This window comes from Mizuhopecten yessoensis, unplaced genomic scaffold, assembly GCF_002113885.1.
Source record: "Mizuhopecten yessoensis strain PY_sf001 unplaced genomic scaffold, ASM211388v2 scaffold11171, whole genome shotgun sequence".
NCBI lineage: Eukaryota > Metazoa > Mollusca > Bivalvia > Pectinida > Pectinidae > Mizuhopecten > Mizuhopecten yessoensis.
Window position 1 is genome coordinate 659,825 of NW_018408915.1, and position 26,724 is coordinate 686,548.

The 26,724-nt window shown below is 34.9% G+C and overlaps 2 protein-coding genes across 2 annotated transcripts; one reads left to right on the top strand and one right to left on the bottom strand.

The window, feature by feature from the left end:
* Positions 1-1,381: 1,381 nt before the first annotated feature.
* LOC110467337 (apolipoprotein D-like) lies at positions 1,382-4,365 on the bottom strand. The gene is made up of 4 exons (XM_021524448.1): positions 4,204-4,365; positions 3,648-3,711; positions 2,666-2,827; positions 1,382-1,786 (listed from the first exon to the last, which is right to left on the bottom strand). Exons 1-4 carry the CDS (start codon positions 4,336-4,338, stop codon positions 1,545-1,547), a joined length of 603 nt encoding a protein of 200 aa, XP_021380123.1. The 5' UTR covers positions 4,339-4,365; the 3' UTR covers positions 1,382-1,544.
* A 5,798-nt stretch (positions 4,366-10,163) lies between these two features.
* LOC110467355 (brevican core protein-like) lies at positions 10,164-22,497 on the top strand. The gene is made up of 4 exons (XM_021524469.1): positions 10,164-10,457; positions 15,810-16,076; positions 20,154-20,330; positions 21,518-22,497. The coding sequence occupies exons 1-4, from the start codon at positions 10,406-10,408 to the stop codon at positions 21,733-21,735; spliced, it is 714 nt and encodes a 237-aa protein (XP_021380144.1). The 5' UTR covers positions 10,164-10,405; the 3' UTR covers positions 21,736-22,497.
* The last annotated feature ends 4,227 nt before the right edge of the window (positions 22,498-26,724 follow it).

Consider the following 26,724-nt stretch of genomic DNA (forward strand, 5'->3'; position numbering starts at 1 on the left):
GATGATTTATTCAGAAGGGATCAGCCTACAATTACATATCATATAGACATATTTCGTACTTCATTTCACATGTTTAGAGTAACAAACATATTTGAATTGACAAACTGGAAGGTTACTATAAGCCCTCCAAGCGAAGGTAGGCACGTGTAGATGTTCAAAACGCTCTTCATTTCCTGATCTGTCGTCAAACAGGCCTCCGTGGCCTCTGATTGATTGACACAATTGTAGGTGTACAACAAGGTAATGCCAACGGTCCATCTGTTTGTCTTATTTTGCTCACATTGTGTAGCTTTATTATGGAATTGTACATTCTCTCCAATGTACCCTCTGCGGCTGTGGGGTCATTTTTTAAGGGGGCCGCGGTGGCAAGGTGGTTCTGACATTGTGCTACCACTAGCCCTCCACCACTGGGTCGCGGGTTCAAGGCCTACGTGGGGCTGTTGCCAGGTACGGGCCGTTGGTCGGTGGTTTTTCTCCTGGAACTCCGGCTTCCCTCCACCAACACAACCTGGCACGTCCTTCAATGACCATAGATGTTAATAGGACTGTTATTGCTTAATAGGACTACTAAGTGAACAGAAGAAACATGTACATCACTAACAACAGGTATTGTTTAATAGGACGTAAAACAACAAACAAACCAAACCAAGGGTCAGTTTCAAGGGGAATCTTGTAACGGTCCTCGTTTAATTAAAAATTGCTACCAACATTGTATCCAACTATTTTTCAGCAGAAGAACTTTAAACAACCTAGTTAACAGATTCATGTGTTTCAGAGGTTTTCATTCGAAATATTCAATTTAAGTATAATATGGTTCTTTTTCTTTCTTCTAATGCGACAGCATCTTCATTGGCGAGATTGGTGTAATATAATCTATTTTATAAGTCTTTTGGATAGCCAAGGGAGTCCCACTAGATATATCGATGAAGTAAGCATCTTGTTCGTAAACCGGAACCGGAATTAAATTCAAAATCTCATGTAGACGTTGGTCGATACCCGAGGTAAATCTAGGGTGTCTCCTCTTCCTTCCTTCCAATTTGTGTGAGAAACAAGCCATCCGAGGAGTTCCGAATGTACCCGAAGTCGCATTTTCACATGACTTCAGAGAAGTAATCGACCTGTTAGCTTCATTGGTCAGTTTCAAGTTTCACCGATAAATGAAACTTCGATATCGGCTTTTTACATGAATAATTATTGAGGCTTTTTTCATTTGAAGTCAACCAGATGTCAGATTGATTGACACGAAAATTAGTTAACCAATCCATGCCCTTTGGTTTTTTAACACACATATGGTGCAACGGGGAAGCTTGTTGCTGAGCTGAATCTGGCGTTGCGATTATTATCAACATAAAAACAAAACGTCAACAACAAAGCGGTCGATGATTATATTTGAATAAAATAATACAAATCAGGTATAAATATATATTTTTTTTAAATTATTTTTATACAAAATACAGGCAATGATAATGAATGTGTTGATATGTGCTATTTACATATTAAGGTTTGACTTGAATCTTTGTGGCACATGTTGTCCGTTTGTGACGTCATTGGTGTTTATCGTTGTATAGACAGTCATCTCCATGGTAAGTGCTGATTGGTTTATTGATGGGTGTTGTAAAACCGTTGTCGTTAAGATATTGCGTGACGGTTGCTTCGTGATCACGCTTGAATTCATCAGGGTCTCTGGCTAACACGAATAGTGTCGCTTTTAGGTTATCACTCACTACCGCGTACTGGTATTGGTTATTGGGTCCGAACGTGGCAGGCCCAAGCTGAACAACCCAGTCTGAAATGACAACAAAAAATAACGTTATGCTAGCACGTGTTCAAAGAACCTAAGCATATTTTATTTCGAAGAACGTGAAATGGAAAAATATCAGCCAAAGTAAGTTTTATATGAAAACCATAGAAAAACAACATAGTGAATTAGGATGTTTTGGATGGTAAACGTCTTCTTCTTCTTCGTCGACGATGCCCGCCATAGTACATGTATAGTTTAAACATACTTATTACCAAAAGTAGACAAGGGATAAGGCACAAGTTATAACAACTTATCGACACCTTCTCCCAATATACATTTTAAATGACATTACAATAATGACAATAAGTATATACAATTGCAAATACAATTTGTGCTCAAATCTCTTGCTGGGTTTAATAAAGTTGTGCAAATATCTACAACATATTTGTGTAAAGGTCCACGGAAAATTGGGAATTGCCAAACAAAATTATTTCTAAACTTAACGAAATATTCAAATTATTTAAATAATGAACCAAAATGAGTCTTTCGTTTGTAAAAAGTTGACGTTCCAAAACCAAATAGAATATTTGCCAATAGGAAGTGATTTCAAAATAACACACTTTCTATTAATCATGGAACTCTTTTTTCCGTCATTTATGTTATATGTCTATGGCATTCATCGTGAAATACAATAGAAGTCACACTAAGTCAAACTACACGTGGTCATATGCAAACAATTATAATATGGATGCATTCAATAAATAATAAGGCACACGCGTGATAAATTCATGTACATGTATGTAAATATTGTACCTTTGGCATATTCCACAAAGTTGGAACTGATTTCCAACAGAAATATTTATTTCCAGTTCGTGATTCAAGGGCCAGCCAGCAATGACACATAATACAGGTACATATACTTACAAGGCGCACTGAAGGCAACGGTCTCCAAATGAACGCTAAGTTTTCCAACCTCTCCGGAAGGCGTGGCGTATCCATGGATGATTTTGGCACTTCCATTTCCGTTCTTTAGTCTCTCCGAATTAAGCACAATGATTCTACCAGAACCGTCAGTGGACATTGTATCTTAAAATAACAAACGTAAACATGCAAATGTACACAGACCGGGATAAGAAATAATTCCTCATATGCCCCAAACAGAACAATAAACAACTTTATATTCCAGTAAAGGCTAAACATTGTTATAATGTTAGAAGTAAACCCGATTGAATACATTTCAATGGGTCAAAATTATTCACGATAGAAGATATATCAATTATTATTAATAATAATAATAATAATAATAATATACAACATCTCTAAAGCGCCCTATTTAATTTGTAAAATTACTCTAAAGCGCTTTACAACATATGGATAATAGTGATAGTTATAATTGTGAACCAAAATTAAAGGCTTACAATCACTTTTATACATTTAAGCAGCAATGTGCACATAATTGAACACATAAAGGGTGGTATTTACATGACGTCGAATGTTATATAGATGCATTCACCAAATAATAAGGCACACGCGTGATAAATCCATGTACATGTACTATTAAGATACCTTATCAACGCCTTTGCAGTGAACTAAATAAGTATGGGGGGAAATATGGGTTATTAGATATTGCCTATGTAACCGTGCATGTTATGTAAAATATAAAATAACACACAAGGAAAACAAGGGAAACAATTGTAACTCGAATTCGATATGAAACGTCAATGGAAAAACCCCGAAGATATACGAAAACAAATCAGAAAGACATAATGAAATAGCTGGAAAAAAACGAGGCAGAACCAGGGGTAAATGTCTTGCATGCTGATTTGCTTCTTTGGTAATATACAATCGACAAATTGTGTGCTTTATTATTTTCTATGTCACTGAAGATATGATTGATTTTACTTACAATCGGCGATGACACAGACTGCCCCTCTTTCGAATGTGGCAAACACCGACTGGCTGGCAAACATCTTTGGATAACAGAAAAAATCAATGTTATTTTGGGTGTTGTTAAATAATTCAAAATCATTATACTCCGAGAACAGATTTTAATTTAATCAATAACAACAGACATCAAAAACGAAATTATATTGCAAACTAGTATGCTACTAGTATATATTATATCCATTGCTACGAACACCATAGGGGAACCATGATAAAATTTGACAGCTTTTTCAATAATTGTTTTTTAATTACAGAATAAGCTAACTTTAATCGTAGATAATAACATCTTTGTATGTTCTAACGATTACTTGGAAAATGGTTTGAACATGTTTGTGAAAAATTGTATAAAAAAATCAAATCAAGACAAAACGTTAAAAAGGTTATCAGGTAACGAGAAAAAAATCATTAACAGTGACGTCACTGAAAAAAATGTTTGGGGGAATAAAATATTTGTACTGAAAAAAAAATAAAGAAAAAAAATAAACCACACAGTGACGTCACATTTTGTCTGTAGTTACCTGGTACCATCGTCCGAGATATTTAGAGACGTCCAATTCTGTTACAGTGTGTACATTGGAATCAAGTCCAAACGTATCAAGTAGAAAAGCTGAAATAGCTGGCGCCAGCAAAACTATTAGAAATATACGGTTCATTTTGTTCGACTTCTGATAAAGGCAATCCGTTAAACAAAACTTAAAGTATGACATACTGTGTGGATTTGCCACAGCTTTATATAAATTATAAATGTTATGTAAAATTGAACACGTGATACTCTACGGTCATAGACCACGTGTTCAATACGCACAAAACGTGTACCACACACATGTCAAATACCGAATTTTAAAATCTGTTCTTATGATAGTATGTCAATATACAGAGTTTAATCATCGAGGTGCTGTTTTCAAACGTACGTTTTAATGCACACGTGTTTGACTGACGTTAACCTTTCTTGTCGTTTGTCCATGCATGTGTTTATGCTACTTTTCTGTAAATTTGTTGAACGCATTCCATCAGTATAAAGCAAATGATGAAATAAACACTGGCTTCCTATTCAGCAGCCACATTGTTAATTAGAATGTCTTAAAATCACTCCCAGTAGATTCAGATAAAAATAATATATTTCAAAAACCTGGATTTATTTCTGTCAAATATCTTACGTCAATTATTATAGAAATATTTGAACGCATGGAAAGGAACGTGACTGTTACATAGAGAATGACAGAGATAAGGTCATTGTCACACGTGCGTGACAACAGGCGATAGGTGTAATATACAGATAAATCCAGGTGTCCATTTCTTGTTGAACCCTACTTAAAATTACAACGGTAAGAGAAGTTTTTCATACAAAAGAATTTCTACTTTAAACAAACAATCATATGAACTTTTAAGTTGTAGAGTAACGTTATAAAGAGTTTCATTAGCAGCTTTCCCCCATTTTACTGTATTTCTACATACGCTTCGAAATACTTTTGACACGAAATTTCGTTATTTCTATCTTTAATACCACTAAAAGGAATGAGATGGCCATATAATGTCTTTGATTTGCTTTCTGCGTCTACTTTACAATATTTAAATGGGTGCGTCTTACTTTGTTCTGCTAGTGATATTCTTGCATCACCAGGTGACTCTGCCGATGGATTATCAGTCCTCGATGTTGGTCTTAACCTTACATATATAACTAGAAATTGTTCTGGAACAGTGTACATGACATATTAGTAAAAGTAAACATAATATTATAATATTTGAAATCATGAAATAAACATTGGCTTCTAGATATAATATATAGACTTATACTACAGTGATATTCCAAACAAAAGCATTAACTACGTTAAGACTCGTCTCCAACGTAGGGCAATTTATGGTGACGTATTCACATGACTTGGGAAAGCTGTTTAAAAAAAACACACAGTTTATTTGTTTTTTGGAAAAGTTGCTTTTAAAAACATTTATGATGGAGGGTTAAAACTGAATACAGACACCTGGATTTACCTGTATGTTTCATAGAAATCCTGTATTAGTATAATAGACGTAAGATATTACAGCCACTTAAAATAGTAAAGTTTTAACGTTAAACATGATGTAAAGGGTTTTGCAAGCCACTTACCCCTTATGCTGTGCATCGTGCATGTATGTCTAGTTATGTTTTGTAATTTTTTAGACATGGATATTAACTCTTTTGACATTTACTAACACTGATGAGTCCTAAATTGACAAAATGGCCATATGGTGCAGAAAAGGTTTCTTGTTTGGCTATCTGGAACGACATAATAAACATTTGTTAAATAGGTGCTCCCTTGCCTTGTGTTTCTGAATGTGTTACTTAAGTTATGAAACAAAAAACCATTAACCTTGTAGCAACTGGTGGTATTGCACTAGACAGTGATTTATGGGAAATAAAATTGGTGTAGGAGATGACAACTCAAAACAACCAGATCTTTTGGAAAAGATGAAAATATTTCATTTAGCATGGGAATAAATCACCATAAATCGTCCTAGATCGGAGATGAGTAATATCGTAAGGATTGTGTTTGCAATATATCGTCATTTATAACATGACACAGCTATCAATTTGTTTTCTAATAGAGTGAAATATACTGTATATTCCTATTAGGATTTTATTGAAAGCACGGAACAAGTTTATCAGCCTCACTTAAACGGAGCGATCTCTACATATGTGCATTTTACATGCATTTTACGACTCGGCTTTGCGTCCTACTACATGTAACATAACAATGAAAACCAACAATGAAATACCAGCTATCTTTGTGGCAGACCATTTCCTTACTTACTACATCGAGCTTTCAAATAATGAAAAATTCTTAAAATTCTCTTAACAATTCCACAACATCATTTGTGCTCTCTTAACAATCTCTATACAAAAATGATCCTATGTAAATAGCCTATACCAATATATAGCGAATCATTTACTGTTTACTCAATTCTCATATACGAGTGTTAATAAATATTATATTTATAACATTAATTTATGTACAATAATTGTTTATCGATGTATATAACTGATATATCTATATCAATATTTAATAATTTCATTACAGGGCGTTGATTTATCAAAAAAGCGTTGTTCTTCTCTTATCTATGGTGTTATTTTCGTAGCATGCAAAGGGTTGTTTTCAAAAGTACTTATTTTATTACATTTCTGTTTTTACATGTAAAGTGCATTCGTTCTATAAAATATAAAAGAAGGGATCGATTCGTAATTGAATACGTATCAGATAATTGGCATCAAATGGGTATAGCTCCTGTCATTTCAAAGTGTAGAACGAACAGGTGAGACACGATCTCTTCACCCTCGAGTCTCCTGGCATGGCCCGTCACTACAGTATCACGTTGATCTTCACCTGACCCGATAACAAAGGCAGTCAATAGTCGGGCCGATACGGACGTGTTTACGACCATAAAGATAAACCTAATTAGGGACCACGTAGTCAGAAGCGTTTTTCTGTTTACCAGTAATGTCATAGGCTTCAAATTCATGATGTATTTCTGTTTATTTTGGTGTCCTCTCTCCAATCTTTTTTTTCCGTGTCGATTTGAGATTCGAAATTGTCATTGTGTGTTGTCGCTTATGATAAGTTGTTTTCTTTAATATTGCAACACAAAAGATGGGCCTTATTACTGCGGGGTCATTTTTAATAAATCCTAACACAGAGACACTTAAGGTTTCAGTATTCATTAAGATGACGCTATTTTAACATTATCTGAAAATCAACTAAAAACCTTTCATTTTTCAGTCTACGAAACGCTTTAAGTTCATTCCTCGATGAAATTTCTTCTGAGAAAACAACACGTCATAGGCATATAAAACAAATAGAAAAGTCAAGCTTGTAAAGCTGATCTTTCCTGACTGATAATGGTCATAAGTAGTGCCTAACGGTTACCTTCAGGTTCTCGATAGATCACACTTAAGTCATAGCATTCACATATCTTAATTATTAAGTTCAGATTCGTTATAGTGCCAGCAGTGTTCTAACGAACCTGTTGGTATTATAAAGAGGTTTGCCATTGTACGGTATTGCATCCTCCTATGTACCATGGCACAACATCCACCCATATACAGGTTTGCCTCTTGTTTGAGTCATCCTTTTATCATTCGCATCTTTGTAATCGAGTTGTCGAACTAACTGCCAGTCAACGGCTTGGCCGAGGCGATAAGGCTGTGGTTTACGACATCAGCGATACGCATAATTAAGGCGAGGATTGTCCATACAAACGAAGCGATGGTTGTCAGTGGGCTATTAAGTCGGCTTGTCACAATTGTTTCTGATTTTATCCTCCTTATTTCTCCATCTTTATGAGAGCACTTTCAGTGCCATTCGGATATCTCTAAATTACACGTCCTAGTTATTGTGCATCGTAAAATACCCGGATATCTGTAAATACATCCCGATGATTGGTAGAGTACCCGGATGTTTGGAAAAAAAGGAACAGCTAGTTTCAACAGGACAAATTCAGTTTCTAGAAACATGGACAATTGTATCGGTCAATTATTAAAAAGTATATAACTACATTTAATTATACAAAAATACCCAGAGTCATGTCAAGATTATCGGGTAAGATTTTAAGACACACCAAAGCCATAAGGAAAACATTTCAAAAGAAATGGATATTTCCAATGGCTGAGAGAGGGAAAATAAGTGAAGTGACAATGCATACCTTTTTGAGTAATTATGACGATATCTAAAATGATCTAGAAATACTAAAATATGCCAGTCGACACTAAAACTATCGCTCTAAAGAGAATGTTTATTGTTTAAGGGATTCAAGATACACTGTACCTTTCTTTTTGTATTGCTCTTTCCTCACTTCCGGTTGTTGTCTTCGTGTATTGATTTGCGTGCTCTGATTTCGCCCTTGTGTGATGTTACTATGGTATCTGGTATAAATATATAGAGGTTCCATAACGAGTATTAGCTGGTAATCATGCTATCTAACTCTAGTTAATTAATTTCCAACTTATTCAAAGACACGAGGTTTATTCAAGTGTATTTTTAAAAAAATGAAAATGAACTTATGAGAGTTAGATAAACATGATAGCCAGCTATCACTAATTTAAAAAACTACAACATATTTTTCGATCGGGGAAGCAATTGCCAGGAATTCTGACGTCACAACGGAAGATACCGGTTTCAATTATTGTTATGTGACGCCTTCATTGAAAACGACCATTTAAGGATTGAAAATACGCATTCAGCGAGAACAACTTTATCCTGGATGACTTGCGTATGTTCTCAGCAATTACAACCACGTTCACAATGGTCTTTCTATCTTCTGTCGTCAGGTCTCTTTTCCTTGCTGCGTCACGTTGTTTTGCTATTTGTTTTATTGAAATCAATGTAAAGATACATGCAACATCTTTGAAATTAGGGATCCCCATACCACTGCTAAAATTGTAACTTTACATTGGAAGTGGGATTTTTTTCTGGTATGACTATAGTTTTTGCAAATCTTTTCGGGGGCTATACTTTTCGGGATATTCATGAATAAACGAACGAATAAATGAATAAATAAATGAATGAAAATATAAATAAATAACCGTTTTCTGTATGAAAAAAATATCAGTAGGGTTTGACCAGGAATCGAACCGTGAACGTAAAATTGTTACTGTACACTGCCTTACTAATTGAGGAACTTGGCCAACGGAAATACACTTGTCTAATTGCGCCACAGTTATTGCCAAAACAAAATAAGGGGGGAGGTTACTAAATATACAAAAAAAATCACTGCAGTTCTCAAATGGTGTGCCTGCAGTGAGATGTTGATAGAAACACTTATCAACAAATCTGAATTTGGCTATTATTTTCATACATTGAATTTTCCTGAAATGTCTTTCCCTGAAATCGACATTTCTATCATTTATATTCTAAATGCACGATACGAATTTTTCTTACAGAAACAAATCTTTGAGTCGATAGAAATTTAAACATGTTAAAATATAAACCAAAATAATATCACACCCGGTATAGACAATATACAGCTCCTAGGGTTAAACCACTTTATTATACGGCGAAATCTGCCATAAACGTCACTTCTAAAAACCGTAAAGTCGATGTTTCCAATCCCCTACGGCGGTTGTTATATTAACGTTTAACGACCGCATATTACAATGTTCTGGACAATTTTATAACTGAACAACTCGTAAACCGTTGTTTTGTTACGAGGTAGGAGTTGCATGAACTACCCAACAAGTGTGATAAAATTCCAATGAAAAATCTGGGAAATTGTACCATTAACCTATTGCCTCGTCAGGGAAGCCGTTCAACCCACCTAAGCATAATTGTTTTAATGATTGGACTTCGCTATTTGAATTACCATTATATATTCCCATCAAATCAAACCAGCATCACCTGCCGACAATGGTATTGTTACATATTGATTACATTAGCTCATGTTGCAAAATCCGCCGAAAGTATTACTGTACCCAACACAGCGTTGGCATTCTCTGTGGCTGATGCTGAGATACCGGACACGCCCTGACTCTGTTCAGAGAGGCGGCAAATTGGCCGGACGCGATATATAGTGACATGTTTAGGACGCATTGAAGGGATACCAGACACCTTACAGAGATCCAGTAAACCTCGGAAGTAACTGACAAACATGTGTTGTGAAAAACCTGGTGGAAACTTGTACATTCAGTTTACCTGGATAGTGATTTCTTGTTAAGGAAGGCATATTCCAAAGAGACGTGTATTTCGAGGAGATATGAGTGTGTACGTGTTCCTATGTCCCGCCTTATCATTACTCATCACGGAAGGTAAGCTGTTCCTTAACTTGCTATGCTGAAACAAGTTCTTAAATATTTCTTTTCATCAACTCATTTCGAATTATTTTTGTTATTGTACGGGTTTGCTCCGAAATATATGTTTTTTTATCCTAAAATGCATTGCTCGTTGATATGGAATGAATATATTTTGTTAAATGAGTTATCGTACATCTGTAAGAATATTTATTAATCCATTCATACATTGATTAACTTTATATAATATATAAGTAATGTAAAAGAAAACCAACAAAACAAACAAGACCAATATAGTCTCCTTCCATTTAGGATTAATTGATGTTTCAATCTGAAACTCAAAGTTTTCTTGAAGTTTAGAGTGTCGTATTTCACAATGCAAGTGTGTTCATGATTCAGTGAACGCTGATGGTTCTGCTATTTTACGCGCTTGCAAAACTTATGGCAACACAATATCAAACGTGGTATTCAGTATAACACAAATTGACATGGAATGTACTGAACATTGTTTCCTTTATAAACCATTCGAGCAAATAAAGTAACACTTGAAGTTGTGTGTTATCGAGCTTATCTAAAAAACAGGTATTATGAGTTTTGTTATGGAGTATGGATTCATGAACAATGGGTAAGGAAAGCAATCTGGGCGTTTATGCCAATATATAATCAATAATTATCATAGTAAGTGATCGTTTACCTGCTTTATCCCACTGCATGATCGTATGCAAAACTCTTTCCAGAAATGATTTATAGAGTTTATATAGAAACAAATGTTTCCAATGCATAATTACAGTGATGGAACGTCGGACGGGCATCATTGATTATGTTGAGGAAATTAACAATTCGCTTATTATTAATAGGTATATATCTGTATTAATGATGGATATACCTCCTTTTTCCCACTGCATGATCGTATGAGGCAACTAATTTCTATGACAATTCATAACTGTCGTTTGTTCACACGACAGCAGGACTGTTGAGGGAAGATATTTAAGTGTTTTCATTGCAGCACTTTAGGTGGTGATTATTCTATGACGTCTCGTTTAGTACCTGTTGTAATATAAATTGGACAAGCATGTTAAGACCCTCACGTCAGATTTTAGCTATCAGATACACAAAGTGTAATGCATACGCAGAATCTGTTGATACATTACATCGTGTTTTAATATCTAAAAGGCATTTACAACCACAAGAATGTTTTATTGACGCAGAAACAAAGGACATCTCGGTGGTGTCGAAATGTTCCGAAACATTTGTAGAAGAACAGCAGAAGGTTAATAAATAGTTACATCGTTACAAATTTACAATTTAAGACTAAAACAGATAATTAATTTTTAAACTAGTAATTAATAAAATCGTCCCAGAATTCATTCAATCGAATAGGTAACGACCAGCCTTGGAAACCGATAGTCGAGCAGCAACTCACCCTTGTAAAATAATCATGTTATTAGTGTAAAATACTGCAAAAGTGGACATTTTTGTGGGGTGGAAATTTGTCGTTTTTTTGCATGGAGGAAATGAGCGCTAGAATATCCACCAGTAAATATGTATCGAAAGATTAAATAGATAATAGATATACAGAATAATTAGATTTCAGAACCATTAACAAAGCTTAACCTCTCAAATCGTGATCAGTTTAAAAAAGTACAAAGCTAAAATGTTCTGCACGCGAAATGTTCCATATTTACAGTATGCATGGATACTTTGATGACTTTGGTTTTGCACATGCTTAATTTTGCAATAATCAAACTATCTGTACACATTTGTGAGGTTATTAATAAGCTATTCAATGATCATGTATGTATCTTGTTTTGTACATATAATTGTTAACGTGAAACCTGAATTTACGATCAATCATGATGCAATGCATGTACGTAACATAGATTGTCACAAGCAATACTTAGTATATTTATATTGCATTCATTTGTTTATGTAGCGTCTGGATTTCTGTATTGATCTTTTGCCTTAAGGACCACTGTCTACTACAGGCAAAGCACTAACTACCAGTAACATTCACTCAATTTCATTGTTGGATTTAAATGTTATGCGACAGGGTCACCAGGTTATTTCTGTTGATTTCATCTTCACATCCTATTTATAAAAACTCAGCAAGGTATAGTTTTCTATTCATAAATGCGTAATCAAAGTTATAGCCGTGCTGGAAAAAGGTTTCCAATGGATAATTACAGTGTTTGAAAGTTGGACGGGGATCCTTATTTACGTCGAGGAAGTTAACAATTAGCACATTATTTAATAAGTATATGTCTGTATTAATATACATTACATTCCGTGCTATAGTGGCTCAATAAAATCGGTGCTAATACTAACCATCTGTGATAAAATTCAGCAAAATGATAATTTGAGCAAATGTGCAAATATTGAGCATCAATGCTTATATTACTCATCCGTGCAAATATTGAGCATTTGTACTTACACCGTGAATATATTTGGTAGATTATATATAATGTCGGAATTCACAAAGCTGATATAGTAGTTTTCATAAAGAAAGGAATTAAATCTCTTTACACTTGATTGGTCAGGATGTTGAAATATGCAGGTTTATTTGCGAATACTTGATTTTGTAACTGAAAAGATATTATTCCTCGCATATAATATCTCGCAAAAATAATGATTTTCGTTTAAGAACGAGATTGGCGTACGTTAAATGTTTAAGGTCAATAGACACGTTTGAGAACCAGTGTTTACCGAAATATATGCTTTACAATTGCCTAAAATTCTGTAGCAAAGTTTACAGGGATATAAATGAATGTGTTTCATTCTCTAGATATATGTTTCTTCATTACTTCGAAAATCATCTTTTGAAAACAAACGAACACATTTCAAAACCATCTTATCAGTTATATATAAAATGTTAAGAAGATTACACGTAATTGATAAGATTGACACAATATAACTTCCACTCTTCTTGATAGGAAACTTTCCTGAAAATGCTGTTTTTAATACACGATAACATCTCCACTGTCTGTTAAAGGTCAGCCTCATTAATATTTCCTCTAACGATTGTTACAAAAAACGGAAAGATATCAGGTATTGACATGCCTTGAGCTCTCCACATTAATGTAAGATAGCGAAGATAATAAGCATCGTCAATACACGTGTATTATTATAACCGGAAGAACATTGGAAAGGCTTAGAACTTAAAATGAAAATCTTGTTAAAGTACGTATTTAATTGATTAGTAAAAAGCTAGTATTTCTTAAAAGTACACTTGCGGCTAATAACCTGAAAATTAAATTTCATATAGATTTATTATCTCTCGGCGTGGTGATTATGCCAATAAGCCTGCGGAGTGCTATCATTATATCTATTGAAAGAATCATGTATCAATTTTTCTGGAGTCTTTCTATTTACCTGTACTATCGTATTGATTATTCTTAAAAGGATTCATAAAAGGATTTAGATTATACGTTTGTGATTATGAAGTGGTAGTTCTTGTCTTGTTTGATAGAAGTAAAATGCATAATATTTGAAATCAATCCTTTCCATATAAAATAGGTACAAAGATCTCACGAACAACCTTGTCTGGAGGGTATTGAAGTTTGGAAATTTTGCGGCGTGAAAATGAGTAAAATTATAAAAAAAAAAGTAAATATATATTTGAGATAACGCGAGAACTTCCACATCGCGATTACTGTAAACAATCACAATGCGAGCAATTCCACACACGATCATTTTTCTTCTTTACATTATTGCACAATTTAATAATAGTAAGTAGAATGGTTCTGTTTTATATGTGTACATCAATAACTAAGAGAAATTATGAAAAGAACGCCAGACTTTTATCTGTTTAGATACAGGTTGTGTCAGGCAAAACCGACGGATGACTTCTGTTTTATTATCACCATCAATCCCAAAAAATGTCCACAGTAAAGATATATGATTAAATATAATCTAGGCCTATAGTAGTCACCGGTTAGCCGGTTAACCGGGTACTCAGTCGGAAGGCCACGAACCGGTTACCAAAGTCAATATATATAAACTTTATTTATTTTACAACAATTATGAAACTAGCTATTTCAACTTATATTAATCCCTCTTGTTGGCCCAGATGTTAGCGCGTGGGGGAGGGTCTTAGTGTGGGAGGAAACCGGAGTACCCGGAGAAAACCCACGTATTCGGGCATGAACCTTTTCACGTCCGATCGGGGAATCGAAACCCGGCCGCCTTGGTGAAAGGCAAGTGCGCTATCAACAGTGTTCCGGCTGATATGTTAGTGCCATTTTTGTACTCTGTTGTGAAGATTGACAAAGGGATGCCGCCAGCACAAAATAAAAACCTGAACAGGTTTAAAAAGAAAGCGAGTAACAAAGTTATGAAATATCATCTTTTAGAGGTCAAGTATTGACCTCGCCTTTACATGTAAGATGTATCTATATTCTGGAGAGTACACACGTGAATGAGCATGTGTGTATTAAAATGTTTGTCGGTCAAATTCTGTTCTAAGGAACAATATCACCGCATATGGTTTCGAGTACAGATAACTGTCTGTATTTAGACATTGGTTGTCCATGAAATATTCTTATTGACGTTACATGTAACTATTTCCTGCGTTTAGCTTGAAATACGCAAGTAAACTGTTATGCTTATTAATACATACATGTATGTATGTGGTGTAAATACGTTTCAAATCGAACATGTGCTAAGCATGTAACGTATTGCTGTTGTTTATTGTTTGAATACCAAATTGACCGAATAACCGGTTACTCGATCGGAAGATTGTTCGAGTAACCGGTTACCAAAATATGACCGGTTTGACAACCCTAGGCTATAATCACATGATTACCGTGTTATTCAGTTATTGCAGTCATGTCTTCATTGTTCTGATGGACTCATGTTTATGACATAATGTTGTGTCATGAATATATAGTGCCATGACGTAACATGACGTCAGCAGAAGATAACAGAATTTTATATTTCCAAAATTGCCTGCATACAGAATGTAAACGTATTGTTTTGTAGAAATCCCTGATCGTATTATCAAAATGGTATTTTTATATAATTGGTTTCTATTCCATATGCAATTAATGTTTCAAGTTTATGATGATTTGTTTTTATTTTGCGAACCAGTGTTTCATTGAGGTCGTTACTCATGCAATTGACCCTTCAAATAATGTTTATTTACATTTTCATTTTGACTTCGGTTGTTTTTCTGTTCTTTTAACTGATCTTCATCAATATCATTGCTAAATATAATTGTATTATTATATTCACGTGACTTATTTCATCCAATCAACGACAGCGACATATCATGTATATACACTTAAACAAAACGTTTGTAATTTAAGCAGTATACAGTATTATACTTAATAAGCTTACACCATTATGACCTTAATCAAACATCTTACTTTTTAGTAACGGCGAGTATTTTCCCGGGTGGCCGAGAGAGGATATGGTCAAAGTTAGGATCACTTGACGACCAATTGGAATATGCTGGTCAGGTCTGGATTCAGGAGAATATATCCAGACTTAAATGTTCTGTGGAATGCACCATAGATTCGTCTTGCGAGTCATTTTTCTACAACAGGCTACTTAACAGGTGCGTCGCTCTGTCCGGACAGCCCGAGGACTTCACTTCTCTTGTTAACGAGCCGGGTTATAACTTCTACCAGAATCGACCAGGTAAAGCATGCAATGAGAGAAAAAAAGAATTGGTCAAAAGAAAGCAAAGAAAAATGAATAAATAATAAAAGGGACCACCAATGTGACAAGTTTATGATTTTTTTCCCTCGCAACTCTACTGGTCTTCCTAAGATCAATGAAACACATTCCAAACAAAAGATTGTCCATATGTCACTATCAAAATGGGTTTTGCTAATGGGAAAAGGTTCCACTAATAGTTTTAATTTTAACGAAGGGTTCCACACAAAGGTGTGTTTTTCTGGCTTAGAGCAACTTCTTATGTAAAGTTTTTTGCAAACGACTGGGTTATAACTTCTACCGCATCGACCAGAAGGGACCACCCGATTAATAAAGTGTATGATTTTTCTCTCTCCCACTCTACCATTCTGCCTAAGATCAATGAATCATAAATATGATGAACATTCCTGGTTATACATGTATTGGCAAACGCAGGATTGTCTACATGACACAATAGAAAAAAAAAATATTTCTGCTTAAGGTAAAGGGTTTCGCTGCATCAGTTTTAATCGCACAGAAGGGTTCCACTGAGAGATCTTTTTCTGGCTTGGAGTAACTTTCCCTGTCAAGTTTTTCATATGCTTTGTAGCCGATGAATTGGACACTAAATTCGATGGTGTACTTGTATTATTCCTATTGGCAGCGTTGCTGAAGTGCAGGCGGCTCTGTAATGAAAACGATCCCATCCAAATCCCTGCAGTTTTTTTGTTTTCTTCTTTTATTTCTATTTTAAACAATTCAAACTTTGAACAAAAACAATTCTGTCAAATGCATGGCAACATGCGAGTTTTATGAAATATTTTGTTTTGGAAAAGAAGTTAAACGATCATTTTACAATAGTGACAATGGCAATTATTAACATTAATTATATAATGCAACTTTAACTTGTTTGTATACACTACCTAAATTGGTAGCGCTACAATGTATGTTAGACCACTTATAGTAAATACAAATGTATTTAACCGCACAGAAAACACTTGATTAATTTTTCGTGCTAAACGAAATTTATGGACAAGCCAAGCAATCAGCACAAAATAAGTTATAGTTGGCAATTTAAAAAAAAAACGGAAAAACAAAGCTACACAAGGTAGGCGGCAGTGTTTTACATTTTCACAACTGTATGATATTTATGCAAAACAATGAATTAACCTGCATTCTCATAGCAAAACTAAAATGGCGAATATACCACAGCGTCAACACACACAAACAAATATTGAACTCGAACTATACGAAAACACAACAGCTTGAACTACGGAGACACAAACAACACGAAAAGACATTTTGAACCCTCACAAATTTATTTGAAGCAAATCCAGGTCAGTATGACGTTTGAGAGTTTCCCTGCAACACATGTGACACGCCAGTATGTAGGCAATCAACTGAAACAGTAGAAAAAGAAAGTGTCAAAATGTTTCCATCAAATTATAGGCGTTTTCTGGTTAACAACTTAACTGTGCTCTGTCAAGCATATTTAAAAAAGTAATAGCTCAGTGTATTATGTTGTGTAGAATGATTCATTCACCAGGAAGATAAATCTAGAGCAATAAAATGCATAATGCAATAGTTTCAATTATCCAGAATGAATAATATTTGTCACATTTTATCATTGATTACGAACGTAACATGTGTATGTGTATATACACCTGTTTTGTGCCTGCGGGTGTCTAAAACCTTGTAACATAATTTTATAACCATATTCACTGTCATACACCTCAACCTTATCAGTCCCTCCAGTAATCACGTGGTGACGTTTTATGGTAATTAGCAGATCTCTCACCGACATCCATATTCATTAAGTTATTTATGTATTTTTATTTCTGCATAGTTGTATAACGCTGATAAGGTGAATCGGGATGGCTTGCGGGTACTGACACCATAACTATACTCGCTCTGTAGTTTGGTCATGTCTGGGTGACGTGTGGTCGCTTTAACCCGTGTTAAGTGTTATCGAGTACCAATTATTCCGCCCAACAATCACCAATCCGGACCACTTGTCCGAGGTCTATTGTTCGCGGCCAAATGATATCGGTAACTTTGACATTTCACTGGAACTATTCTAGGAACCGTGATCTGATATTGTCTGCCATGTATCTGTCACTCGTCATATTCTTGTACAACAGACACGGTTTACCCGCGGACATTCCGTAAATGTAATACAAAAGAATAGGGCACACATTCATCCTATTAAAATCATTTTACAATAAAGTGGAAATTATTTAATCATTTAATAACCCGTCACATACAAAATTCTTATTCAACTGTTACAGTTGTGTCAGAACACCATGCAGAGTTGTAAAAGAGCAAGAGGCAAGATATGTACTATATACGCTATACTGGTTTTATACGTCTAAAGTTAGACATTCAAATGTGAATGTGCAATCTTCATTCACAGTTGTCCTTTAAAATTGCTGCATTTATTGACAACATTTTTCAAAACTAAGAGCTTGTGTTAATCAGAGCGAAAACATAAACACCTATCTTGGTAACAATAAATACGCTCTCATAAAATCGCTTACCTATTGCAAATAATTATATGCAGATTTCTTTTATGAAATAGTGCTAGGCATTTCAGTATATATGTGTCGTCTTTTCTGCATTTATCACAAACCTTGAATTTTTAATCCATCGGCTATCTGTTCAAAGTGGGAGACATATATTCAAATGTTCGAAAAATTATCATTGGTATATACATCTATGCGTATGGTTACAATAATGCAAGTTAACAAATAAGGTAAGGTACATGCACGAGTTGTTCTTTCCAATCCACATTTATAATGATGTTTATCTTTTGAGAAGTCTCTTCTGCAGTTTAATGTGTTGTCCATTACTTACAGTAAGGCAACAGTAGTCTTCTCACTACCAAACTCTGTGTTATTTACCTACCTACAGTAAGGCAATAATAGTGGCCTAACTACCAAACTCCATGTTATTTACCTACCTACAGTAAGGCAATAATAGTCGCCTCACTACCAAACTCCATGTTATTTACCTACCTACAGTAAGGCATTAATAGTGGCCTCACTACCAAACTCCATGACATTTTCCTACAGTATGACAACAACTGTCACCAAACTACCTAAATCTACGGCATTTACCTACAGTATGACAATAACTGTCACCTAACTACCAAACTTAATGACATTTTCCTACAGTATAACAATAACTGTCACCTAACTACCAAACTTTATGACATTTTCCTACAGTATGACAATAACTGTCACCTAACTACCAAACTTTATGACATTTACCTACAGTATGACAATAACTGTCACCTCACTACTAAGCTTATGACTTTAACCTGCAGTATGACAATAACTGTCACCTCACTTCCTAACTACATATTGTACATGATATTCCAGCCTCTTCTCTTGTCACATTACAATCGCTATTCCAGAGCATATTCTAAACATCGATTTTTTCCCTGTAATAATTTACAAACGTTTGACTAATACAAAGACTTAGCCATGGTCTTCTACCCGAGTATCATCGTCGGAATTTAAAGAATATATTTTTTCCTGACAGAAAAGGTAAGGTATGATCGTGAAATTAAAGTTACCACATTTTTTGTCATAGAGTTTGGTAGTATAATTATTATGATACTGGACAGGTAAAGATAGGAAGAGGTAACAGTGTATGCATTCTCGAAACTCCGGATGTTTCGCTTAGTTTCGCTCTCTGCAGCCCTGGAATATGTCATAGCGAAGTTGGAGGCACGCAGCTAGCTGTAAAACAAACCTGAACAATCATACAGGGGCGAAACACGACTTCAACGCATATCAATTTCACCGTTACGCGATTGCGAGATTCTTTTGATGTACATTAAACGATCAAACAAGTCTTCTTGTCTCATCCACAATGTGTCCTTCGAGTTTGCTACACTGTATAACATATCCCATTGGTGCAGAGAGCGAAAGTGAGCGAAACCCCTGGAGTACCGATGATGGAGTGTATGAGAGAATAATCATAAACGCTACATCAAAACCATCCTTAGGTTTTCTAGAAAATTTCATTAATAACCAATTTTTTACAATATTAAAAATTATGGCATTATGGTTTCAGTGTATTGTGAGAGCGCCTATTCCTATAGGGACTCCGTTGGATTGTGCTACAAACTGTACAACGTTCAGCGGACATACGCGGACGCACAGACTGCCTGTAACACCGATGGGGGACATCTCATCCGAATCGACACGGAGGCGAAACAGGATTACATTAGATATATACTACAGTCTACAGGTCAGAGACACATGATCGGGGTTTAACATCTTAGTGAATAAACAAACTTAATCTTCTTGTGCTCTCATTGCAATATTTTAGATCATTAAATGTCTATTCCTCTTTTTCTGTTATTGTTAATTTCCTTGCCTCTTTTAGTAATTGTTTTAATTTTTTCTGGGATACGATTAACTTAAAAATTAGTTTCTCTTTGACATTAATATGTCCCAGAACATCTTGTGATCTTGACTTGTAAGGAGATGTTTTATGGTGCCTTTCATTATCTTTCCTCACATTAAGCTTCTTTTGTAATTGTTATCCATTGTTTTACTTTATATTTTACTTTGTTTCGTGTGAATGCTTTTGTGTATGTATTACCTAACCTTTTAGTTCTCTTGTGCATTTTTACCCATTTGTTCTGTGTAACTTTCTTTTGGCAATGGGATGTGTGATTTAAGCTTTCTGTGTGTGCTTTTGCCTGTCGATCTTGAGAATCCTTGTTTTGACGACGATTCACTATTTGTGCATAAATGTTTTCGCTCCGTATTTTGGAACATGTTGGTCATGTGTACATTTTTGGCGTTTAGAATACATTTTAAATGCATAGGTAGCTTTCTATGTGGTTAATATATGTATCATTAAAAATAAAGGTTCCGAAACGAGTTGGTTTTCATAAAGAGGTTTATCGAGTGTCTTTTACAATTTGCAACGTGTGTTAGATAAACATGATAATCAACCATCACAAGTTTTGGGACCTTTTTTCCCCACGAATTTCGTATGTAACATCTAGACATCCATGTTTCTTTTGACATTGTTAATTGACGTCTTAATTAGAAGATTGACCAAAGAAATAACGTTAAGGGTGTTACCCACCAAACATGTTTACCAACTCCTAGCATGTGTATCCAATGAGTTGGGAGTGACGAAATCTATAGTGGTTGAAATAACAAATGGCGTCATTTGGAAAGTCGAAGTAAAACGTACGTCATGCAGGCAGGTGCAAATATTTATTTTGTACTGTTTTACGGCCCTTCGACAATTTCAGTAATTTCGAACGAGAAACAATAACAACCACTCAGAAAAGGGTATTACTAATGAGATAGTGAGTCGTGTTTTATATTCACATTTGTTGTTAAGAGTTAAACACTTTGCATAGATTCAACTGCCATTCATTACTATTATTAACACGTTATACAATGCTATTTCAGGATCGCCCCACATGTATATTGAGGCTACGGACGAGGTGACAGAAGGGGTGTTCATGTGGGGGGACGGTCGGCCGATCAACTACACCAACTGGTTTGCGACAGAACCAAACAACGAGGCTGGCGTGGAGAACTGCGTCATGCTCGCCAACGCAAACTTCGAATGGTATGACATTCCGTGTAACTCGCCAAATACGTACATCTGTGAACTGTCCGTCTAAGAGAGGAGGGTTCCGCGCGCGGTACCACTGTGTTGACAACAGAATTATCTTGTAACTCAGCAATGTTTTACATCAGCGTGGCCACCTCAACACTATTGTAATTCCACTAGGTTAATATCTGGGGCCACCACAAAACTGTTCTAGAGAAAGGTGAAACACAAATTTGTTCTCCCTCAAAACCGTTATATTCCGCACGGTTATCACCGTATGCTAAATGTACAGTCACTAAAAATATAAAGGAATGAAGCGACTATATAAAACACTTAACTATTTTGCAACATATGGTTATTTCTTTTTATTCATATGTGAGTTGTTCTTCAGATGAAACGAATGAAAATCCGTGTCTTTTATGTTATTTAATATAAGTAGATATACTTGAAAAGGAACAATGTGTATATAAGACCCTTTATAAACAAAGGGCAAAAGAGCAAAGGAATGTAACTATTTTGTCACCCCTTCCAAAACTGTATCACTCCGCATGGTGATAAAGCTGCAGGTCACCGCAAATAACGTGACGCAAAAAGATCGCCATATTGATAGCACCTCCGGTATCAAACGACAACACCTAAAGGAGGACCAATATCGATAGCAACTCCGGTATCAAACGACAACGCCTAAAGGAGAACCAATAGTCATAGCAACTCCGGTATCAAACGACAACACCTAAAGGAGGACCAATAATGATAGCAACTCCTGTATCAAAAGACAACACCTAAAGGAGGGCCAATATCGATAGCAACTCCGGAATCAAACGACAACGCCTAAAGGAGAACCAATAGTCATAGCAACTCCGGTATCAAACGAAAACACCTAAAGGAGGACCAATATCGATATCAACTCCGGTATCAAACGACAACGCCTAAAGGAGAACAAATAGTCATAGCAACTCCGGTATCAAACGACAACACCTAAAGGAGGACCAATATCGATAGCAACTCCTGTATCAAACGACAACACCTAAAGGAGGGCCAAACCTCTATATTCAAGTTCAACAGATCGAGATGTGGGTATAAAAAGGTTGCCTTCAAAAAGCCAAGATAATGTGAATGAAACGCCCAAGAGAAAGTTACCGATATAACTAGAACTATATCATTATTAAATATTGTATCATTTAAGTTAGACTGATAATTTTAATTATATCGTACAGAGGCAGAAAAGTTGAATTTACTACCCCCGCCCGTACTTTGTTGATGTGACATTTCTAGGATTTGATCCAGATTACGTTGCGAGTTCGATGAAGCACAAGACGCTTAACCTTCCTTAACACCTGGTCCTATTTCCTTGTACTTTTCAAGGGACTCTGTGTAAATGTATGTCTTGGGCCTTATTTTGCCGTAGTTTCATCATCGATAAATTTGGGTTTTAAGTACGATTTTATTTACACGTCTCTATTCTAATGTTGTTTTTCAGTTGATAGCCAAGAAAGGATAGATTTTTTTAATGACCTGCAATAGGAAACAAACTCAAACGCATTTATAAAAATTTAAAAAGAGAATCCATTTTTTGGGTCTGTGACTAAGAATAGTGTGTATACGATCCCATGTTACATATACGCATTAATGTATTTTTGTGACTGTCGAGTTCTAAAGGAAGGATTTATTAAGCGTTATCCTTACTGCAAGTAAGGGATGAGCTTGTTATATTGATCTGATGATGTTGGTACAATGAAATAGGAATTATAGTACAAATAAAAGAAAACCAGAACAGCTGTCACTGTTTTTATTTGTCTAACGACATTATATAAACTTCCATGCAGTTCTTTTCTGATAATCGATTCACAGTAGTAACAGGTGTTGAGTGTTAGCTATATAGGGACCGCAGAATCAAATGATTTTCCATAGACGATAGTGTTAACGTTTAACACTGTCTTGGTTAAATGGGGTTATCCACACTGGTTTACCTGCCCTCATTTTGAAGAATATCGTGTCACACAACTGTAAATAAAATATTTAAAAATTCTGCCTATTTGAACATTTTTTATATGGGGGCCGCCATCTTGTATTGAATTCGGCACCAACATTATTATTTTTTATACATTTTACATCTATATATATTGCTCAAACAACACAGACAACTTTTGAAACTTCTGCCACCTAAATATCCAACCAGCAGGCCCCGAGACATTCACCTTCCTATTAAATCTTCTGCCCAAAAGGGAAAAACCCACCCACAATCTATTTTTGATTTGGTTCCGTGGTCCCTATAGCCAACATCATACCAGGACTTTCTCCTGGCAAAACATTCATTTTAGCTCTATTAACTGTGAGATTTAGCCAGTCTTCATCCAAACTGGTGATCAATGGAAATTCCTACAATCTAAAACAAACAAAATAATCTTCTAACAGAACATAATTTCATTTTCTCATTTTCCTTTTCGATGCTTTATACATAACAAGTACAATATATTTTACTCCCTTTTTCGTATGTTTATCACAGTTTCTATGATATATTTTCATTAGACCCGCTTCTTCTAGAGCATGTGTTATTCAGTTTCATCACTATATTGCACTAAAATCTCTATTTTGATAAAACGTCATGTTGCTTCCCCATGCTATTATTCATCGCAGAAAGTGGGAATTAATATAATGTTATATGATGATAGCCAATGTATTTCTTCCTAAAACCGTGCTCGTGTCAGGTTGTCAAAGTAAAATTGCCCATCACCAGAGACAAGTGATGATATTAAAGCAGTAAATTCAGGGGTTATGTTCACATTCTCTCTCTCTCTGCACCCCTGGAATATGTCATAACCCAAAATTGAAGGCTCAGTGTGCGCCATCTTGTGAATGAGACGCGAAGACTTGTTTGATACTTTGATGTACATCAAACTTATATCGCGGTCGCATAATTGTAAAATTGACTGGCTTTGAAGTCGAGTGTTGCTCCTCTGTAATCTGAAATGGACAAGTATCTACCTAGTGCTTTGTCAGGCTTTTTTACCTGACACCAATCAAATAGCTAGCCCTGTGCCTTAAATTTTGCTTTGACATATCAAGGGGTGTAGAGAGCGAAAGTGAACATAACCCCTGGATATCGAGGATGTCAAATAGCTAGCCACATCCATTTAATCTTGCAATGACATATTCCAGGCGTGCAGTGAGCGAAAGTGAGCCTAATCCAAGAGGTATCGAAGATGGATTCTCTATAACTTGGAGAAAGTCATGCTGTCTTTTTTTTCATTATAGTATCAGATCAGAGCCTTTATATTTGCATGTGTGAAATACATGGGAGTTAATGTAACTTAGTACATTTTGAATCCTCTAGTTAATCTCAAGTTGTAAAAAAAAACGTTAAAATAATTTTGCCAATCAGTCTTCTTTTAAGTATTTTCTAAACATAATTTGATATGTATGAATGAAATAAATGTCTCATTACAATCACTTCTACAGTCATAATCAAATATATTAATAATACAAAAATGTTTTACTTTTTACCTGAAATGAATAAAACGTATTGATAAAATTCAAAGAGAATGGACAGTTACTCAGACATCAGCTCTGATATGCATAACTAGCCAGTTAACTAATTCACCCCTGAAGACATATTTTTAACTCTTCCAATTCAAAGGATGGAATAGTTCATTATGAAATTTCAGGGGTGAATGAGTTAAGCGACTCATACTTTCCCTGGTTACACATGCAGCCCAAACAACTGGTGAAGTTGCATTGAAAGTGAACCATATAAAATCTGAATCCAACCATGCATGTACATATATGTAATTAATAAATAAATATGAAACCTTGAATATTAACATCTGTCATTGATCTAGCATCCATGTACCAGGTAAAACACCAATTGGTTCTTGTGTTAACACTTTGGTGTACATGTAAATCTTTCTGGGTTTTTTTTAATTGTATACACTTGAATGTAATTGACCTGTTACAGCACTTTGATTTGATCAATACAAGGTTTTATGGAGGGAAGACAGACAATATCAAACCTGGATTATTTTTCTAAACCAATATTGGTTTTCTTCACTTCAAAAAATCTTGTATCCACCTCATCAAAGTGCCATAAATGTTTAGACAAGTATACATCAATGATATGGTTAAGGATGTACTCTTCGGAGGTTTCAATCACGTTCAAGTCTCGTTTTGATCTGGTGTAATAGGTTTTTATAATATTTAACAAATTATGATCAAATTTATTAGCAAACACGCATCTGAAAAATATGTCAAAAAAATAGATGCCTGTTGTTTGTAGAACTTTTTTTACAAGAATTTAAAAAATTACCAATTCGGCGGCCATTTTGAAAATGTGTATTTATGTGTATTTCTTGCGCTTCAAAAAAGGCCAAAATTTCACCTTTTTTAACACTATTTTGATCACTTAAATTGTCATTGTGTCGCCATTCTTAATTGTAGCAGGTTCAATTTTGCTGTACAACTTTATAATGTTCAATATGATAAAAATAATATGCAACAAACTGGAAAATTATACATTATTGATATTTTTTTTACGTTTTTAGTGTAACTGAAGCACTTTTGATTTTTGACCCTGAAAAAAGTAAAAAAAATACACAAATGATAACGGGACAAAAAAAGAAGCACACTGACCACCCATTTTTGTAGATGTTTTAGAATGTTTTAGATGTTTAATTCATTAAGTATTAAAAAAAGTTAAATACCAGAACTTTTTATATCAAGCGTTTAATCTGTAAAAAAAATGGTAAATAATGAGTTTGTTTTCATTAAAAAATAGGGGGTAGGGGTAACTAAAATCGGCTTTCTGAGTTAAAAGAATAAGATTAAGAAATTTTACTTCCATAATTTAAAAGAAAACAATATTTTTATCAATTCTACAAACATTCATACATATCTGATAACACACTTGGAAGAAATTGTATGAATTTGTTCTGCAAATGGTCAAAACCCCAAAATCACCTAAAATCACATGTTGTGTTAAATTGGTATCTTTGACCGATCATAGCACAAAAACGAACATATGTATTTTTTTGCATTTTCTACTATATGCCATTAATTCCTTTTT

Excerpts from the sequence above, each read along its gene's own strand:
- LOC110467355 (XM_021524469.1), top strand. The coding sequence starts at position 10,406 with ATGAGTGTGTACGTGTTCCTATGTCCCGCCTTATCATTACTCATCACG. Across the intron at positions 16,077-20,153 it reads CTTCTACCAGAATCGACCAG|TGTATTGTGAGAGCGCCTAT; the intron begins GTAAAGCATGCA and ends TTATGGTTTCAG. Across the intron at positions 20,331-21,517 it reads ATATATACTACAGTCTACAG|GATCGCCCCACATGTATATT; the intron begins GTCAGAGACACA and ends ATGCTATTTCAG.
- LOC110467337 (XM_021524448.1), bottom strand. The coding sequence starts at position 4,338 with ATGAACCGTATATTTCTAATAGTTTTGCTGGCGCCAGCTATTTCAGCT. Across the intron at positions 3,712-4,203 it reads ATCTCGGACGATGGTACCAG|ATGTTTGCCAGCCAGTCGGT; the intron begins GTAACTACAGAC and ends TGTTATCCAAAG. Across the intron at positions 1,787-2,665 it reads CGTTGCCTTCAGTGCGCCTT|ACTGGGTTGTTCAGCTTGGG; the intron begins GTAAGTATATGT and ends TTGTCATTTCAG.